At 31.7% G+C, this 21,418-nt stretch overlaps 1 protein-coding gene and 1 pseudogene across 2 annotated transcripts in view; one reads left to right on the top strand and one right to left on the bottom strand.

Annotated features, from left to right (window-relative positions):
- Positions 1-21,418, top strand: part of NCKAP1 (NCK associated protein 1) — a 90,592-nt gene that overhangs the window by 21,152 nt on the left and 48,022 nt on the right. For both annotated transcript variants that reach the window (XM_016149775.2, XM_016149777.2), the window contains 11 exons: positions 7,835-7,927; positions 8,122-8,178; positions 8,885-9,027; positions 9,112-9,202; positions 11,446-11,583; positions 12,233-12,281; positions 14,561-14,717; positions 17,122-17,178; positions 19,337-19,433; positions 19,809-19,915; positions 20,630-20,762. In XM_016149775.2, the coding sequence (XP_016005261.1) occupies positions 7,835-7,927; positions 8,122-8,178; positions 8,885-9,027; positions 9,112-9,202; positions 11,446-11,583; positions 12,233-12,281; positions 14,561-14,717; positions 17,122-17,178; positions 19,337-19,433; positions 19,809-19,915; positions 20,630-20,762 (1,122 nt within the window). The remainder of the gene's footprint in view (positions 1-7,834; positions 7,928-8,121; positions 8,179-8,884; positions 9,028-9,111; positions 9,203-11,445; positions 11,584-12,232; positions 12,282-14,560; positions 14,718-17,121; positions 17,179-19,336; positions 19,434-19,808; positions 19,916-20,629; positions 20,763-21,418) is intronic.
- On the bottom strand, positions 4,842-4,960 carry LOC118614072 (annotated as a pseudogene).

Genomic DNA, 21,418 nt, shown 5'->3' on the forward strand with positions numbered 1-21,418 from the left:
AAAGAGTATTTTAGGAGAATACATGTACACTTTGCATGGCACAAATGGCCGTGCTTTCTCTTGCCTGTGAGCCTTTATTTATGCTGTTTTACTATCTGAAACAATCTTTTCCTCCCTTTTTTCTTTCACTATGTTAACTTCTGCTTGTCTTTCAATTCTATTTTTAGATGTCACCATTTCAGAGAAACTTTCTTTAACACTTTCAAATTAGATTAAGTACTGCATGTATGTGTTTCCATAGTCCCCTTCACTAATAGTGTGCTTATTTATTTATTTATTTATTTATATTTTATTTTAAAGAATTTATTTTTTATTGTGACATTAGTTAATGAAATCCAATAAGTTTCAGCTGTACACTTTAACAGTAAGGCGTGTGTGTATATATATTTACACTGTGTGTTCTCCCGTAGTTAAATTTCTTTCTGTCACCACATATTTGACACCCTTTATGTTTATTTATTTAAAACATTTATTGCGTGCCTTCTATGAGCAAAGTCCTATTCTGGAAGAGGGGATCCAGCAGTGGATAAATAAATCAAGTCACTACTCTTAGAGAGCTGGTCAGAGATATAAAGAAATAGTATAGGAACATAATACCAGGTAGAGATGAGTTAAAGGAATTAAGTGGAAATTATTCTTCTATTGATGTCATTTCACCTTGTCTCCAAATCTTCCAGGAAAAACATGTTCAGAAAGGCCAGAAAGAAGCCAAAGCAGCTTAAGCATAAACTTTATTCCTGGTTACAGGCCTACCAGTGGAGAAACTTAAGCGAGCCACTTATCGTGTCAACACGTAATCACTTAACAAAAATAATGTTAAATGCCTTCTCAGTTCCAAGGCCTCTTTTAACTTCCTGTCTTGCTCACCATCCTCGCCAGTCCTTAGAAGCTCTATCCTTTGTTATTGTAGCCTTTCTCATACTGTTGTGTTTTTGTTTTGTTTTGTTTTTAACCTCTTTCATGTGATTACCAGTCGGTGAGGGTCTTTGTCTTGACAGGCACGTGGGAACTAATCATTGTAATTTTTCACCATCTTTGAACGTTGCACCTGGAAGTTAGTTGTGGTGTAACCAGTTTTTAAAACTAACATTTACCTTAAAAAAGTGAGTTACCTGTTTGTTTATATACACGTTTGTCACTAGACTATGTGCATCTTTAGGAGCAGGGACAGAGTTTTATTAATGGTTTTATCCCCAGCTATTCGCACATGATTTAACAATATAATGGGATGGGACATTTGTCGACTAAATGAAAAATACTACTACACTTACCTAGAGGTTACTTTTCATATCACTTGCATCTCTAAATCACACCTGAGAATTAGGAATCTTCTGAAGAAAATGAAAGTACATGTCTACATAAAGGAATGTTTATAGCAACATTCATTATGTATAGTAGCCTAAAACTGGAAACAATTTAAATGTCCTCCAATTGATGAATAAATAAACAAAATGTGGTATAGTCATTTAACAAAATACTATTCAGTAATTAAAAGGTACAAAGTACTGATTCATGTTACAGCATTAATGAACTGCAAAAACATGCTGAGTGAAAGAAACCAGGTGCAAAAAGCTACATATTGTAGGATTCCATTTTATAGGAAATGTCTAGGAAAAGCAAACTTATTGAAACAAAAAGCAGATCAGCAATTGCTTAAGGCTGTGGGTAAGAGCGGGATTAACTGTAAATAAGCACACGGGAACTTTTGGTTATAATGGAAATGTTCTAAAACTGGATAGACTTGATGGTTGCACAGCTCTGTATACATTTACAAAAATTATTTAATTGTTCATTTATGATGGATGAATTTTATGGTACATAAAGTATACCTTTATAGAGCTATAAAAACAAATGATTTTGAGCAACCAGAAAGGTATTTTAGAAAAAAAAACTAAGCATATTCAGAAATAAGGTTTTTGGTACTCACTATGTCCAAAAAGAGCAAACCTGAAGCTGTAAGACCTCTTTAAGTTGAGCGTCACTTCTGCTTTCTACTGGTCTAAGCAAGTCACAAAGCAAGCTGAGATTGTAATTGTGGGAACATACTCTTAATGAGAGAAGCAATAAAGCCCTATTACAAAGAGTCATGGATATAACCTTTAATTTTTTTGCCTTTCTGTTTAAAGTATAAAACTTCTTTTCTTTTCAGAGACTTAAACAGGTAACTAGCAATGCAAACTTAGAAAAGAGTCCTTTATCATATTAGAGAAGTTCTTAAAAGATTCAGTCTGAGAGATTGATAAAGCTACAGTTAAATACAAGTATTTTCTGTAAACACAGGGGCTTTATCTTTTCTTGTCCTTAATTCTTTTGTGTCATTGTATGGCAACTTGAATGTTGAAGTGTTTTGAAGAGATGTTTTGAGCTTTGAAATCTGATTGGACCTAGATTGGCATCTTACCATACTCTTCTAATGTGTTTCTGTATGTGGAAAGTGAGGGTAAAAATATACCTCGATTGGGCTGACGAAAAAAGTTCTAGAGATAGATAGAGGTGATGGCTGCACAACAGTTCGAATGTATTTTTAAGTGAGAACTACACACTTAAAAATGGTTAAAATGGTAGATTTTGTGTTATGCATATTTTATCACAATAAAAAAATGGACCTTGGAAAGTAGTTATAAGGATTCAATTTAGTAACAAATCTCAGACATTCTGTAATGCTTATTTACTAGGCAAATGTTAGGATAACTTTTCCTTAAATGTATTCTTTGCTCAAAAAAAATGCATTTCTGAAATATTGACAGGCAGTTGAGTCATTTGTATATGATAAAGGGAAAAGTCCTATAGAATCCTGAACCTTTTTTAAAATGACTAATCTTTATGTGTTAATTTGGATTTTCAGGTAATCCTTGAGATTTGCTTATATTTGATAAGAATGTGTCATTCTCTTTAGATGTTTCTCATTTCCTTCATTCATGCTTTTCTATCTTAGAAGGACATAATGACATGTTTTGCCCAACTTTAGGGATTCATTCGAGGGATTAAATCACTACTTTGTTAGGATACATGAATTCATTTGCGACATGAATTGATACCTGATATTGCATTCATTTATACTCAGCAATGCAATTAAAAAATTGACTCCATGAGTTTTATGTTGAGAAGCTTGAGAATCATTTATTTATAATGCATCACTATGTGCCAGTATTCTAGATGCTGGAAATACATCAGGAAATAATACAAACCTCTTTATCCCATGGAATTTAAATTCAGGTTGGGATGTTAGACAACAAACAGCAAAAATGAATAAATACATACTTTCAGTTGGAGATAAGTGGTAGGAAGAATTAGAAAGCAGGATGAGATATTAGAGAGTAACAAGGGTAAGGAGACTATTTTAGATAAGAATGTTCAACAGTGATTTTTCTGAAGAGAAGCGAAGTGAGAGAGAGCGAGCTATGTGAAGCAGTAAAGAGCACCCCAGACATGAGAAAATAGCAAGCGCAAAAGCTCTGAGGTAAGAACAAGCTTGGTGAATTTGATGAACAAACCAAGAAGACCAGTATGACCAGTACTGTATGAGGCCGAGGGAGCATAGAAAGAGATGAGGTCTTAGAAATAAACATCGGTCCTATTTAAATTTTATTCTGAGGCAATGGTAAGGACTTCGTGTTTTATTCTAAACTGTGGTGGGAAACCATTGGAATTAAAAACAAACAAACAAAAAAACCCTTTTATTTTGAAATAATATTCGGCTTGAGAAAAGTTTGCAAAAACAATGAGAGTTGCCATATTCTCTTTACTCAGTGTTAACATCTTACATAACCATCATTGGATTCATTTTTTTCAGAGTAGTATGTTCCCTTAAAATGTCCACTCTCCTGCTGCTGTGTGGAGAAGACTGAAGAGGCAAGAGCAGATGTACAGAGACCAGTTAGGCTATTTTAGTAGTCCACATGAGAGTTGATGATTACTAGGGTGGTAACTGAACAGTCCCTTAAAAGAGGTTTATCCAAATAGCCTCTAGAACTTTTATTTTATCAAGCCTAGTTTAGAATATCATACTAAGAAATTGTATAAAAATTTTCCCTGAAACCAAACTTTTGTACTTCGTTGTATTTTAAGAGGAAGAAAATACTAGCATAATTTTACATCAAGAAAAATAATTTATTATGCATAAGCAAGTTTGGTAATGAAAGAAAGTACTAATTAAATAGGTGAATAAAGAACTAAAGCCACATTCTTTTGCGTTGAAAATCAGAGTTGGCTCTCCTAGATATTGGTTCCTCATTGTAATTTGCCAATACTTTTTTTTTTGAGAGAATGAAAACTAGTAAATACTAAATTTCAATTTTTTAGATACTTATTTTTGTGTGGAAAATATTTTTTAATTGTACCAAGATCAATTACCAACATTTTTCAGAATGAAGATATGATCATATTTTGTGATCTTCATGGCTAATGTTTATCCTATTTTCAGTTTTTACACGTTTTACTTGAATGTTAATAATGACCCCTAGTTAGAAATTTTAATGAAAGCATTGTACATCTATTTTGCTAATATAGTTAACCTATATATTCATGCTATATTTTTTAAGCATTAGTGAATAGAATCAATTTCTCTCAAAATTGTTTTTTTCTAATGTTGTGTAAAATCAATTTATTACCAATCAGTGTTCTTAAACCATTTCCTGTTTTTTATTTATTATAAAACAATGAGATAATGAACTAAGAAAGCTTTATTCTGGATGTTGAACCTAAAGCTAAGTATTTTTTTGATAGTTTTACACTCCTTCACTTAAAGAACTAACATGTAGCTCGTTTGTTTGTTGGTTTTGCAGTTAAAGCTGAAGAGAGTCGTAGACACATTTTTCTTTTTTCTTTTTTTTTTTTTTAAACACCTACAGCATCTGGTATTCCTAGGTCGTCTCCCATCCAAGTACTAACCGGGCCTGACCCTGCTTAGCTTCCGAGATCAGATTAGATTGGGCATGTTCAGAGTGGCATGGCCATAGATGACACATTTTTCTTTCTTGTTATAGTTGAACTTTTTAATGCAAAGTATTATGGAGTATATTTTCACTAAATAGGGAACATAATTGTAACTATCTCATAAATATATTGATAGTTTTCTGTGAGATACTTGTAGAATATTTGGCAGAGTGCATGCTCAGTTACTATAAGTTCTTCTTAGAAGTATTATGAGTAGTACTGGGATTATTTAAAATAACTTTTATTTTTGCTTATTTTTAAAAAGTGGTCTTTGAGCTCCATTTTCTTATTTGCCTAATATTTAATGAGCAACTTCTGGGTACCAGGCACTGTTAGATGTTCTCGTGTACATTATCTTGACTAACTGTACAGATCATCAGTTCCTATTTTGATGATGAGGGTATTAGACTCTGAGAGGTTAAGTAATTTAGCTATGGTAGCAGAATAAGGGATAGGCTTTCTAGCCTCGCCTACCAAAGCATGTCATCTGATACCGACATGTAAAAGTCTTTTAAATTTGTCATTCTCACTCATCTGATTGATGTTTTTATTGCATACTTCTTTATGTGCAGAACTATGATATGGGTCGTGGAAATTAAAAAATTGAGTTTGGCACACTGTCTTATAGTGTTGGAGATTGTTATGATATAGAGTGAAATTATGTACATTTCGAGGAGGGAGACGTTATTTATATTCAGGGAAGAAGTTCAGTCAAATTGTTTTCTTGAAATTGGGGTTAGCATTTAAATTAAGTGGCTAAGGAGTAGTGGGATTTGAATATGTATAAGTGGTAGAATTAGGACATCTCAGTAAAGGTAACAGTAAATAAAACATGAGATGTGTATAGAGAAATAGTGAATAGTTTGGGCTACTGTGTATAGTATGTGAATGGGTTTAGGGGAAATTTTGATTGGAAAGGTAAGTTAGAGCCAAGCAGTGTAGGGCCCTGAAAACTTGACTAATTGTTTTGAATTCAGACATCTGTTAGTTCAATAAATTTTTTAGCCGTATGGTTTTGGGAGGAATAAAGTTGAATGTATTTAGATCATAATGAGATTTTGTTACTAAAAAGGAGATAGTGGGCATGTAGAATGGTAGAACATTTTATTAGACTTCCAGTCCTGACCTTGTCATTAAGTAGTTATATAACTTTGGGAAGGTTCTTTAAAGTTCTGTGGGCATTAAGTTCTTAATATGTAAAATGAGAGTTTGTATAAAAAATCATTAAAGATCATAATAAAATGGTGACTGTGTCATTGTTTTGTCCAAACTAGGACACTGCAATTGAAAGGAGGCACTATTAATAATTAAGCCCAGTAGTAACCAAATTATATTCTTGCTTCTTATCCTATTATTAGGAGTCTACTTTCACCATTTATTTTTTAAAATGCAAACTTAATATACTGAAAAGGAAGAAAAAGGACTAAGACATTAATCATAAATTAATGTTGAACAAGGTAAAGGTAGTATAATTTAATGAAATAGAATCATTTTAAAATAAGTATCTTTTTTGATGGTATGAGTGGTAATGATTCAAAATGTACATATAAACATTTGTTTTGAAACAGATACTGCTCAAAATAAATTTAGCTACTTTTATAGATAAAGCTAAAAACATTTACATATCACTGTAAGTATCTATCTTAATTTGTTTGGCAGAAATACTTCATTTACACAAAGTTTTTAGACACAGTTACTTTAAATATCTTTAAGGACTTCAGTATTTAGGGTACTTAACCCGGTAATAGTTGGGTCTACCAGTCTCCTCTCTTGATGTTATGCTCACTGCTGTAAATTTTCTGGCTTATATCATGGTTTAATATAATTGTATAATATAGAGGTACCTCTCTTCCCAATCCCCCATATAAGTGTAAGTAAGAACTGTAAGAGGGCCTCAAAATCGGTGGGCTTTGAGAGCAAGTTTAATATTTTGAATCACTTTCTCATATTTGCTCATCTTATGTTCTAGATAAGTGATTCTCAGACATTTAATGTGCATTCAGATCACCTGAGTATCTTGTTAAAAAGGCAGATTCTGATTCAGTATGTCTGAGGTGGGCCTGAGACTCTTTTCTAACAAACTCCCAAATGATGTGGAAGTTGCTATTCTGTAGACATTCAGTATCAGAGTTCTAAATGTTTTATTGGAATTCCAGCAGTCTTATGATAGAAGGCATTAGATATGGCTGGATTCTTTCAGAATTTATATTAATAGTTGTTTTAAAAAGAAAATTTAGAACTTGTAAATATAATAATATAAGTGATTGAAATAATATTTGTCTTTTGTATTCACATTTCCCTCTTTCATGTTTACCAGTGTCTTAACTCTAGTTTTGCTTCTTTCTCATTTCTTTTTTGTTGTGGTTTTGCTTTTGTTTAATGTATTATTGTGTTTCGTGGATCTGGTCAGGGAACCGTTACTGTATTTTATGTTTGTATCTACATTTTATTTTGCATGCGTAACGTGGCTTTGCCTGGATGTTCTTTTTGGTAAGTTACAAATTTATAAAGCATATTGTTTTTTGTAGTGTAAGTTATAATGTTTTTCATCTTTTCTCTCACCTTTAGTAACGTGGTCATGCTCATGAGTTATTTTTAATTTTTTTAAGAGTTCATTTGGAAATTATTTTTTCCTAACATGTTCCAATTTTCCTTAATAGTAGTACAGTTTGGTACTAATCTGCTTTGATTCGTTTTATAGCCTCACTGTCAGTTGCTGATCACTGTTAGCAGTTGCTGTCTCAAGTAGTTTGGTTTTTTTAAAAAAAGCCTTAATCATCTAGAAATATTGTTCTAAAAGCTTGTGCTTTCATATAGCAATCATAGAAGAAGATAGTTTGTAGTAAAATTAAATATTTTTATTCTCAGTGAACAGTGCATTCTAATTTTGTTTTAACAGCAACAGCTTGCACAACTCCAGAAAGAAAAATCAGAGATTCTGAAAAATCTGGCATTGTATTACTTCACCTTTGTAGATGTTATGGAATTTAAGGTATGTTTTTTAATATATAAAATTTAACATTTCAGAGGTAGATTTGCTATTTGTTCATTGTACAAATTGCTTTCTCACTCATAGATAATAATTAGAATTCTCCTGGAACTATATTTTAAAATACATTTGCATGTATTTTCTAAATTTAATATTATTTATATTGGTAAAAGATTAAAATAAACTTTTATTTTCAGGACCATGTTTGTGAATTGCTGAATACTATTGATGTTTGCCAAGTCTTCTTTGATATTGTAAGTATTATTTTCAGAAGATTTTCCAATTTCTCCTCTCTGTTTCTAGTAAACTAAGGGGACTGAATGATTTTCTTTAGAGAAAATTTATTAAGCATTGTTCATTTGGTTTGTTTTGTAGTTGTTTTTTAAGTAAGGAATTAAAATGTATTCTCTCTTTTTACTTAGTTTATCTGTCTCTGAATATAAGTCTAGTACATACCGGAAATAGTCGTTAATTTCAGTATTTTATAATAGGCCGAATTAAGAAAAGTTAAATGGATACTATTTTTTCCTGTAAAAGGCATATTGGATAGAATATTTCTCAGTACGATGATTTTTAAATATAGGAGGTCAAAGTGAAAAATATCTCATTGACTTAATGATGAACCCTTTTATTTTCTTATTTGACATTCCTTTTTCTTAGTGAGATTGGTGGCAGTGATTCTTATTAGTCTGTGTTTGGTTATCCTTATAAACTGTTATCAGTTTGAATAGTATGATCACAAACTCATTTTCATCCATAAAATTGTTTCAGAAACATGAAACTTTTAACTCCCAAATTTTAGACACGCTTTTAGGGAAAGGAATTAGAATTTCAGAAATGCTGATAAATAAATAACTAGAAAACTACTAGCTTTCAGTAACTGCCATGAAGATATGTGTGTGTGCACATGTTTAAAAGTTTGTGAAATAATGAGTTAAACTTTGATATGTGTTTTTCTAGACTGTAAACTTCGATTTAACAAAGAACTACTTAGATTTGATCATAACCTATACAACACTAATGATACTGCTGTCTCGAATTGAAGAAAGGAAGGCAATCATTGGATTGTACAACTACGCTCATGAAATGACCCATGGAGCAAGGTAGACTTCTATTATAAAAATCTCTGTGAAATTTTCAATTTGCTGGCTCATGGCTCATTGGAATTTGGCATATCTTTTTTTAAGTGACCGAGAATACCCACGCCTTGGTCAGATGATTGTGGATTATGAAAACCCTTTAAAGAAGATGATGGAAGAATTCGTGCCCCATAGCAAGGTAAGAGCTGCTTTTTAGATGTGCTTTAATAGACATCTGAGATAACTTATATGTGGATAGTTAGATTGATAAACTTCTTTTAGGAAAAAATTATAATGGGACATGAATATAGTAGGCATTCATAATTTTATCTAATTGTGAACAAAGGAACTAATTAGTTATTTCCAAATACTGTATCAAGACAGAGGAATAGATTGATCCATTATAATTTTTAGATTCAATATAGTATGCAGAAGTAGTAAAGTTTGGTATCTTGAGAATGTCTCCTGTCATACCAGACTGTCTGGGTGCTAATCCCAACTTTGATAACTGTGTAATTACTGTGTAATATTGGACCAGTTAGTTAACAAACTTCACTCTACATTAGTTTTATCTGTCAAAATGGAGTAATAATCGTACCTACCTCATATGATTATTACAGGATTAAATGAGTTACTTCATTAAAAGTATTTATATATATACTGTTTGATAGGTTTTAGCTATACTATTATAATATAGCCTCTTAATGAGAAAAAAATTACAGTTTTATGAAAAGAATTTGGAGTATCTCTTTTATGATATATTAAAAAAATAGTTCTTAATGAGATAATTTTGGTTCTAAGGAGCCTTGCCATTATGGCTTCTCTGCAGTAGGACTAATTTGAAGAGCTATAGTTCCTAAGCATGTCAAAAAAAATAATAGGTACTTTATACATCTTTATTATTTATAGGTAAGGAAATTGAGGGCTAGAGAAGTGAAATGGCAAGCCATTTGACAGCAAAAGTTGCAGAACCAGAATTGAAGCCCAGGATAATAGTATTTTGGTCCATTGTTCTCTTCGAATATTGATAACATTTTTAATAATACAGTATTTTGTACAAATCTATGCTTTTTTTGATACATAGTTAACATCAAGAATTTTTCTTCAGTTATCTTCTATGAAAAATCTGAAGATGTGTTTCTAGTTTATTTTCTTTGCATAGCTGTGTTGTATCCACAAATTTGTATAGGTTTAATATCTTGGAATTGGTTGAATCATTAGTTTGAAATAGGCTAGTGGATGACATCAGTTTTGAAACAAATACCAGTATTGTATATGAAAGTGTAAGGATTTCTCAGAGTATATCATAGTCATCTGTCTATCTGATTTTGGTAGTGCTTTTTCCTTACCTAAAACTGTCTTCTGTTACCCTTCTCCTATTTTCTCTGGGTCCATTTCTGACTTTTCACCAGTCATGTATGGCCTTGTTTTTATTTAGCCACTTTAGCTTTAGTTCTTTTTTTCACTTAGGTAATGGAAATTTCCTTAAAAACTGCTGGATCTCTTTTAAGTTCTCCATAGTCATTAGCATATACTAGACTATTAATAATTACTTGAGTAAAATTGACCATTCGGGTTAGACCAGTTATTTCCTAATCGTGATTTTTCTGTTTCTCTATGGTATCTCGATGTATCATGTATTTGCTAGGATTTGTTAAAAATAAATTAATTTCCATTTTATTAATTTAAAAAAACATATTGAACCACTTGACAGAGTGTAATAAAAATACAGAGTCCTGGGTTCTATTCCCAAGGGTTCTGGTTCAGTTAATTTTAGGTGGAGCCCCATATTCTGTAATTAGAACAAGCTCCCCTGGCAATTTATGAGCAGCCAGATTAAACAATCACTCTATATAGAATTTTTAGGAAACGGAGATGAATAATAGCAAAGGACAGTTAAAAGCAAGCAAGATGACGAGATGAAACATTAAATACCTCAATGATAAAGTTGTGTTAATAGGCCGAATGGCAAATAGAAGTTATTTATTAATGGTACTGTGGATTATTTTTATAAGACATTCTTGGAGAAATATGAAACGTGTTGAGCTTATTAACAATCATAAAACCCTAGAGTCTTCTTTCCAGTGAGTACTATCAGAGTAAATTATTCACAAAAGTACGACTCTGGGCTCTCTATCCCTTTTGAAATAAAGATCCTAAGATTACCAAACATTTTAACCTTTAAGAAAATAATATGGCTTCCTGAGCTAAGCTCTTGCCCAGGAACGCAGAAGCTATATAGCTTACATGAAATTAAAAAAATAAAATAGATGAGAGTTTTTGGGACCCATCTCAGATAGTATATGGAGCATAGCTGTAATTAGGCGCTGTTGTTTTAATATGGTACAGTTAAAAACAAAAAGCAGTTGTAGCTGGAATTTGAATGAAAGAAGAAACAAACCATTTTTGTTCATCAACTTTCTTTTTTCCTATTTTAATTAGTCTCTTTCAGATGCACTAATTTCTCTTCAGATGGTATATCCTCGAAGGAATCTTTCAGCTGACCAGTGGAGGAATGCCCAATTATTGAGTCTCATCAGTGCACCCAGTACAATGCTTAATCCTGCACAGTCTGACACCGTATGGTTTTGTTTTTCTCCTTTTGAATGAAAGTAGCAAAATCGATTATTTTTAAAAAGTATCAGTTAAGCAGTTCTGATGCAGTATTTCTTCTAGTGAAGTTTATTGTAAAATGCTCAATAGGAAAACAAAAATCACCTCAAATCTTACCAACTAGAGAAAATCATTATAAAAGGATGTTATATTTTCAGTCTTTTCTCTTTATATATGAACATCGATTTTATGCATATGGAGAATACGCATGCATAATTACTGATTTGGGTGAGACAGTGAGCGTCCCTATATATAAAACTTTTTTAACTTGACTAAAATTTTATCCTTTGAAATACTGAAAACTCCGAAATAGTCTTGGGAAATTTGGAAGTTGCCTGTTATCAAATTGACTATGAGTTAGCAACAGTCGTTTTTAAAGAAAAAGTTTAAAGTGTGTATATGTGAAAGAAGCACAGCTCTTGTTGTCTTTTAGGGACAGCAAGTTTAAATATAGGTTATAAAACTTTTATCCAACTTCTCAAATTTGTTATGGTGGCATTTGAGCCAAGAATTAAATAGTAAGAATTCTCAGGAGTCAGAAGGAGAGTGACTCAATACAGGTTTTTTTTTTTAAAGAATTTCTTTTAACCACACATGTATTTTTTCTGTTTTTAAGATGCCTTGCGAATATCTCTCTCTGGATGCAATGGAAAAATGGATTATCTGTAAGTAAAATTGGTTAGTCTTGTTATTACCTCTCAGGTTTTAAGTTTTAGAGAAAAATAACAGGTAACACGTATTACTTTTATGCTGAGCCCTGCACTAAGCCTTCTATGTGCATTACCTCACTCTGTCTTCATACTGACCCTGTCAGGGTAAATGGTCTGTTTTACAGCTGAGAAATATAAAGCTTAGTCCACACAGCCGATAAGTGACAGAGTAAGTTCTCAGACTAGAACTCCAAAGCTCATAGTCTATGTTATCTTTCAACATAGCTGTCAAACTAAATTTTGTTTTGTTTTTAATGATTTTTTTTTTTAATATTGCATTTATTCAGTTTTGGTTTTAGGTATTAACTTCAGTACATATAATAAATGACTCATATGTTTGGCAATTTGTTAGATGCAGGAAGGATAAAATTACTACTAATTTCTGCCCCTGAGAAGTTTATAAACCATGGGGGAAATAGACACAGAGACACACAGATATAGTACAAAATGAGAAGTGCTATAATGTAATTCCTTCTACCACCCCCACGTCCATTGGGAAAAGGGAATAATTTTGAGTAGTTTATATTTTTTAGTTCTTACAATTCTTAATTCTTATTTATTAACTTTTAGATATTTTATGCTGACTTTTTATTAGTGTTTTTCATATTAAAGTAAAAGACCAGTTTTTCTTTTTTATTGTTTTTTGTATTGATACTTTGATAAAATACCATGGAAATGAATACTAGAATTACCAGAAATAAAGTAATAAGCAAAGACAAAGTAAAGGCCACATATTAAATTATTAGATTTAATTCAACAATTAGGTTGCTATTCGGTTTCTGTTCATAAATCCCTCAAATTTTTATGAGTTTCTAAAAACTCTCAGTTTCTCTACTTAATCTCATTAATCACTGGAACTTTGAATAGATAACACTGTTATTCTTATGAAAGGTAAGATTTAGCACATACTCTCTTCCCTTAGCCATTTTTTATAATTTTTACACTGATCAGGTTCATTTATATTTTTTATAATGATAGTTAAGATTTTCATGTTTTGTCTGTTAGTTCAGAAACATAAAGTATTGAGTTTGCTCAAATGTACAGTGATTCTTGGTTGTTTTATGTTTATGGATGTATGTCTGAAGAACTGAGTGATTAATAAAGTTAGGTAGCATGGGTGACCTCTAGAGTTACATAGCGCTGTTTCTCCCCCACTTCTTTACCTTAAATTGGAATGTTCATTCTAGGGCTTCTTATAATGAGCAGGGAGGTGGGTAGGAAGGCAGGCTACCCTAATGGAGGATTTGTGATCATGGAGAAGGCAGACAGATTTGAGATAACCACAGTTGCCAAAGCAAGGAAGCCTTCCTCTGAGTTGTGCTGCTTTCATGTATTTGAATCTTGATTAGAGTTAATATAAGGTAAAGAGTTACCTCAAACTCCACACTTCTCTTTTTGATTCTGATTTTTCCAGTGGGACGTTTTTACAAAAGACGGTCCATTTTCTTAGAACTTTTTTCTAGATTAGTTCAAAGTGTGGTCCCTGGACTAGCAGTATCACATAGAAACTTCTTAGATATGCAGAATCTTGATCTCTACCCTAAACCTACTAAACCAGAAACTCTGTGGATGAATCTCAGCAATCTGTGATTTAATAAGCCTTCCTGCTGATTTTGACACAAGCTAAAGTTTGGGGATTACTGGTCTAGATTTTAGCTTTGGGCCAACAGTTATTGAGGTTCTGGAATATTGAGGACCCAGGTATTCGGAATGCAATTATAAAACAACTTATCGTTATGTTCTTTTAAGGCTTTAATCTTGCTCTGTTGGTTGAACTCAGAGGACTCACTGAGAAAGATCTTTTTTTTATCTCTGGAGTTTTAGATTACAAAGATTTTCTCTAACTTTCTTGTCTAGTACTGGTCTTCTGTCTTGTCCTCCAACATTTTTATGGCCAAAAATTAAAAAAAAAAAAAAAATTCTGTCTTTTCACTGGGACCTTGGTAGGGAAAAAAGATTAATGTGTGGTTTTATAAACCATACTCCTCATCTTCGGCAGTCTATTTTAAATTATCTTTTGTGATTCTATTACAAATGAATGTGCTTTAATTCATAATGGATTTTGCAGAATAGAGTATTTGTCATCTTGTATATATATGAAATTACCTGTCATTTAAAAGCCTCAAATTAGTGATTCTGTTTGTTTCTGTAATTTTGAAAAGCTACCAGGTAACTAAAAGAAATTAACTTTTTAAGACTTTTATATTTGTACTTACTTTTCTTTTTATTTAAAGTTGGCTTTATTTTGTGCCATGGGATCCTAAATACTGATGCAACAGCACTGAACCTTTGGAAGCTAGCTCTTCAGAGCAGCTCTTGCCTCTCTCTCTTTCGAGACGAAGTTTTCCACATTCATAAAGCTGCAGAAGACTTATTTGTAAACATACGAGGGTATGTTTTCTATTTTCAGTTTCTTTTGTCTTTAGAGAAGGGTAATGAGTGGATTATTTTTATTGAAGTTTTTGAACTAGAGAAGGGTCATATCATGCAAGAAGATACAGCCTGTACCATTTTCCCAGTAGCAGCAAGTTGTTCTTAACAATCATCCTGATATGGTAGTGTTCATATATTTTACAAGTAATTTCACAGATTAAAATACCTAGTATTCCTGCCCTTTCAAAACTTGTATTCTAGGAGAAAGGAGATATGTCTTTTTGCAAATCATAATATGGTTTCAGATATAAATATTACTAAAAGCACCATACATATATTAAAATTTTGAATTTTTTAGAAGTTATTTTAGAATACAGTGTATTTGTAAAAATATATGAATCAATCAAAAATATTTTATTAAATTAGTTGTAATAATTACAGAAGTCAGACTGCTGCATATAGGATATCATGTTTCCTTTTAATAGAAGGGTATTCCAAGTGACTCAACTACATTCACTTCCAGTAAAGCAAATAAGTACCAGAAATTTGTTACTCGAAATTTTGAATGCCTTCATTTCTTTCTGCATGAAGTTCTGTAGACAATATAGAAAAGCCAAATTGAGCTCAGACTTGGTAGCACTTAAGAAATCTTTTGAAGTTAGGAGAATCTAAAATATCCTGGGATCCTCTGTACCTTAAAGTGTTAAATAATTATGTTGGGATTATTACCTTCAGATAGGAATTAAGTTTACCTGCATTTATTTCATATCCAGTTTAGTAATATCCTAATGAAACCAAGATAAAATAAAATGTCTATTAGTTATTAAAAAATAAAAATAAAACTGTTTAACAGTGTAAGTCATTATGTCTCAGATTTTAGTGCACCTAAGAATTACCCTGGGTGTGGGAACTAAAATTTAGCTTCCTGGGCCTCATCCCAAACCTCCTGTATCTGCTCTGTCTGTGTCTGGGAGAGGTTAAAAGAGTCTGTCCCACTCCCAGTTATTTATTGAAGTAAAATTTACACATAGAAAAGTGCACAAATTTTAGATGTAAAGCTCGATGACTTTACATATGAATATGCTAGGTGACTTTCTAGATCAAGACAGAGCAATTCCATTATAACCAGAAAAATGGATATTTCATGCCTCTTCTTTCTGGTCAGTACTGCCACCCCGGTCCCCCTCCCCTCAGCCACTTTCAAGTGAACAGCTATTCTGATTTCTGTTTCCATAGGTGATTCTGATATTCTCAGGCAGATAGTTTCGTAGTCATAAAATGAGAAACAGTACCCCCTATGTACTTTTCAGCTCTTAATTTGGCTTTTATTTTACCTGGAAATATCCTATATTATAGGGGCTTTGTCATTTTCCAATTGAAAGTCATGAAACTTGTATGATATCTTAGGATATTGACAACCTCTCTATGGAATCATATCTAAATATATATAAAAATTTAGAACCAGGTTGTCTGTATATGTTGAGCAAGCTTATGTATGGTACAAGTAAGTTTAATGGTACCGTGAAACGAATAGTCTTTTTGTTAGGCTTTTTTGTGTGATAAATTTACCATTTTAAGTATTTCTATATTTGAAGTCAAGAAGTTTTTAATTTTTTATTAATTAGTGAGTGATCAGTCTAATTTAAATGTGAATTACAGTAATTACAAGTCAGGCCATGGGTATGAAACCTTATTAATTATAAAGGAGAGTGAATACAGAGTTAGTATATTTTGGACATCTGCTCAAAGAACACATAAATCCTAGCGCACTTAATTTAGAAGGTGGAGTTCCTAGTATTAAGTGGGTTTTTCTTAACATTTTAAGAATTTTTAGTTTTTGTACCTAGTATTTATGAAATTAACTTTTATTAGCATTTATTTTTCAGATGGCCCCTTCAAACTGTTTGTTGGTGTTCTGATTCTTTTAAAGTAGACAAATGCTTTCCTGCTCCAGTTTTCTCCACCATAAAGCCCCCTATCCCCAAACAGTTGCGAGTATTGATTACTAGTATATGCCCTTTCAGAATTTTTCTAATGCTTATGGGATAGCGATATAGGTCGGAAGTTGAAAAGTCAGAATGGCTTTGTTAAATTTTTGGAAATCACTATTAATTATATCAGAAGTATAATTTTAATGTCTCTATTGGGGCTTAAGGAAGTATATTTAACAAATTACGAATTTACATTGTGAAGTTTAATTTTATTGTTGGAGTAATATGAGATTTTTCTAGGAGGACTTGACTGGGTACGTAAGGTTCTAGGAAAGGATGTGGGTAGACCTCTTCCCCATGCCTTTTCAGTTTGAGGGCTAGATTTTCTTGTTTAATAATACGTTATTTTTAATTGACTTAGTATTCGACTAACGTATTTTGACTTATTGATAAAATTAAGGTTAATATGTTTCCCTTTTTTTTGCACATAGCTATAATAAACGTATTAATGACATAAGAGAATGCAAAGAGGCAGCTGTGTCGCATGCGTAAGTAGTTCTCTTATCTGTGGTACTGTTAAATCAGGAATTTTTTAAAGCATTGTTGAAACGAGTGCAGATTGATAGTATACAAAGTGTGGTGGTAGACTTGGGGGACTTTTAATCAATAAGAAATAAATAGATAACCTCAGTATCTAGTAATCTTGGAGTCAGTGCAGAAAATTTTAAATATTCTTAAAGTGTTGATAAAAATGCTCTAAGGAAGTACAAAACAAAGAACTTTTATTTTAGGTTATTCAAGTCTCTTATTACCACTCTTCTCCCTTGCCAATACTTTGCAAGTTGTGATGATTTTTGTACTTCTTCATGAAAATCGACATATTTTCATACTTTTCCAAATAGAGTTTTTCAAAGTATGTTTTTCAGTTTTTAACATATTTATATTAGTAGATGTATAGATAAAATTAGAAATTAGTGTATGTTAAACAATTGAATAATTTTTCAGTTTTCTCATGAAACAACTATAAATAATTTGATACTTCATCTTAATTGTTATGTATATGACGTACTTGTGAATATTTTCTCCACCGAGTCTAGGTAATGTAGAGATATCTGATCCATGAATATTTCTATAAGGCATAAAGACGATAAGCACCATTGCCATAGATGGAAAGTTTTAGAATTTAGTTTTAAGCTGTAGAACGGACAGTGAGGATTTAAACCATCTTTATTCATTGTTATCTGTGCTACATGATTTCCTCATGAATTTTTTTTTCGCTTAAATGAAGTGCTTATTACATTATTAAAAAATCATCCTTTTGTATAAATAACGTACTTTGGAGTGTGTTAGAATTCCTTTCCTGACCATAGGAATACATATGATTATCACTTCTTCATGGGATGGACCTTATTGTAGACAGATATATGGAGTTATAGCTATCTTTTATAAAGATCTTTTAAAAGTAAGGTGTTTTTATTTACTTATTACATAAAGTAATCATAAAAATTAAGCGATGGTAATTTCTATTACTCATTACGATGTGCTAGGCAGTATTGATACTTCCTCTCAATGTTAAAACACCACAGAAACCTTGCAGTAACCCTGTGTAGTTAAATAGTCAAAATGATATTTGTCCACTTTCTTCTTCGAAATTACTCCAGAAGACTTTTATTATTGTCAGATAAAAAGAACTTGTCATTGGAATTCAAATAACACTGTAGAAGTGTACTATACATGAGGCTTATAAAATGTATTATCTGAGGCAGGTGTTGTCATCCCTGTTTTATAGATGAGAGGCTGAAACTTAAGTAGAACCTAAGTTTCACATAGGCAAAGGATGGATTTTACTGTCTTCTAAAACTAATCTGTATCAAAGCTAAATATCTGGTATTATATATTTCTTATATTTGTTTTTTTTTTTTTTTTTGGCATATACATTATGTGTATGTGGCCATTTATTTTTTGCACCTATCTAAATTTTAAGACAATTGGAGCAATGTGTATTTTGCATAGTATGAGTTAGAATATTTAGAAAGCTATATGATTTTTTCCCCCATGTTAGCATGTCAGAATTAATTTTTTCTATTTTGCATTTTATTTTTAAAATATCTAGTATATGAACGAATATTTATGATTATCTTTTTCTTTCCTTGTCTTTGTTTTTGAACAAGAGTACTAAATAGCTGTCATCCTGATCTCTTTATTGAACATAACTCTTGTTTAGTCAGTTTTATATATTTAATAGGAATATACTTAAATGAGGCTATGAACAATCAGAAATTTATTGTTGTATTTATTGATTTCTATATGGAAGTGACAGAAATGTATACAACAGGATAGTGATTGCTTTCAAGGATTTCACAGTCCAATTTATAAAATGCTAGGCTATATGGTACTAAAATTGCAGAAATTATCCAGAAATGGACATCTGGATTTTGGAACATGTTTTTCATAGGATTAGTCTTGAAGTTTGGGTAGGATTTTGATACATGTAGAGTAACAGAATAAACATGGTTACAAAAGCAGCACAAGAAACACAAGGATAAATATAAGACTGAAAGTCATTTAATGATAAACACATAGAAGATGCTATTCATAGGGCTTTCTGCTTTGTAAAAAAGCTTTGGATGTTTACTCTAAAATGATGTTATTTAACTTCTGATAATTTTAGGAGAAACACATAGATTCTAATGTCTTTTCTTTTAGTGGTTCAATGCACAGAGAAAGACGCAAGTTTTTAAGGTCTGCACTGAAAGAATTGGCTACTGTCCTCTCTGATCAACCTGGCTTGCTCGGTCCAAAGGTAATTGATTTTAATTCTTATTTCATCTACAAGTGTGTCATACTGAAATTTTAAAAAAAAGGTTTCTCTCTCTGAAATTTTACTAAAATTTAAGTCAAGGACCACATGAAAGGATTTTCTCTTTAGCTGAGAACAAATAAATATTTGTTGACTTGACACTCATACATCACACCTTCCTCCCAATTTTCCTCACCTCTTGCTTATATGTATGCTCTCCCTGATACATACTTCCAAGTTCCCTTTGGTCTTCTCATTTCTGTCTTTTGAACTTGATTTCATCAGTTTTTGCCAATGACTTTGCACTTACAGAAAGATTATGAATAGGTATTGTTTTTAAGTCTTTGTGTGAGAGTAAGCAAATTTTTTTTTTTTTAGGCACTTTTTGTTTTTATGGCATTATCCTTTGCTCGTGATGAAATTATCTGGCTACTTCGTCATGCAGATAATATGCCAAAGAAGAGTGCAGATGACTTTATAGATAAGTAAGTTAGCAACATTTAAAAAATTATTTCTTGTATATTTTGATTTATGGGCTATGGAATTTGAGGACTTGAAGTAAAATTATTTTGAAAGACTTTTTAAGGGCTTTTCATATTTATCATAATACAGGAATATTTGTAATGTAGCATTAGATGATATTAATTAGAATGCAAAGTTAACAAGTTTAAAATTAAGGCTTTCCTTTCTAGTACCATAGGTGGTCATAAAGTTCTTGTTTGTTTTCTTGCTCTACCCAGTAACATTTCCTGTGGAATTCATTTTTCAAAGCGATTTACAAAACAATTTAGAAAAAAAACTTAAGAATCCTTACAGAGTTACCACCAAGTATGTCATTTGAAATATCTTCCCCTCATTTTTGTTCAGTCTCTCAAAAGAAGTTAAGTTAAATAAATGAAACAAATAGCATACAGGAGCATTTTATTTTTTCTCAGTCTAATTTTGTGATTTTTAAAATGATTATTTATGAGATGTCCTAATTTTATTTTTATTTTAGATTTTTCTCTTTCACTTTTTAGCCTTAGCTTTTTTTTTTTTTTTGCTTTCTGTGATTTCTTTATTTCATATGTAGTAATTTTAAGAAGTAATTGATAGCAGATGTTTAATAGTGCTTTTTCTAAGAAAAATATTGTGATATTGGTATTTCACATTTTCCTTGATAACTATTTTTTGAAATTTTTTTTTCTTTTTTTAAAAAGGCACATTGCTGAATTAATATTTTACATGGAAGAGCTTAGAGCACATGTCAGGAAATATGGACCTGTAATGCAGAGGTATTATGTGCAGTACCTTTCTGGCTTTGATGCTGTTGTTCTCAATGAGCTTGTGCAGGTAAAATCTCTCTCATTCTCCCTTTTGTTCCTTCCCTTTTTTCTAGTAATTGATTTGTTTGCTCAACAGGCATTTATAAAATACAATCTTATACCATGTGGTGGAGATACAGATTTAAATAAGTCATGGTCATATTTTGTCAAGGGGGTCGTATCTTGTCAAAGAGGTCCAGCGGGGAGACAACATATAGTTGTAGTCCAGTGTGATAGGCATTATGTGTATGTGTGTACAAAGCTCAAAGTGAACACAATGCAGGGAATGATTCTTTACTTTGCATATAGAGGTGTACAGTAACTAAATTATAGAAGGTCTTGCAAAAGAGATTGGCCATAAATCAGATTTACTACTTGCAAAGATCACCCTGGCTCAGTGTGGTTGATGAGTTGTTGGATTCCAGGGAGGAGGTAGAGAGATTAGGAGAAAAATTAGGCAAGTGAGAGCTGATGAGAACCAGAACTTGGATAGTGGCTATGGAGATAAGGAAAAGATGATAGAAACATATAATTGATGACTAAGTATTAGAGGAAAAGTAGGAGATAAATCTTTTTACACAGTGCATTAGAGAATGGCCAGTTTTAAAAAAAAAATCATCTAGATGTCCTAATTTAATTAAATGTCCTAATTTTATTTTCCATTTGAATTTTCCTCTACTGATT

Source organism: Rousettus aegyptiacus, unplaced genomic scaffold (genome assembly GCF_014176215.1).
Source record: "Rousettus aegyptiacus isolate mRouAeg1 unplaced genomic scaffold, mRouAeg1.p scaffold_m13_p_2, whole genome shotgun sequence".
NCBI classification, from domain to species: Eukaryota; Metazoa; Chordata; class Mammalia; order Chiroptera; family Pteropodidae; genus Rousettus; species Rousettus aegyptiacus.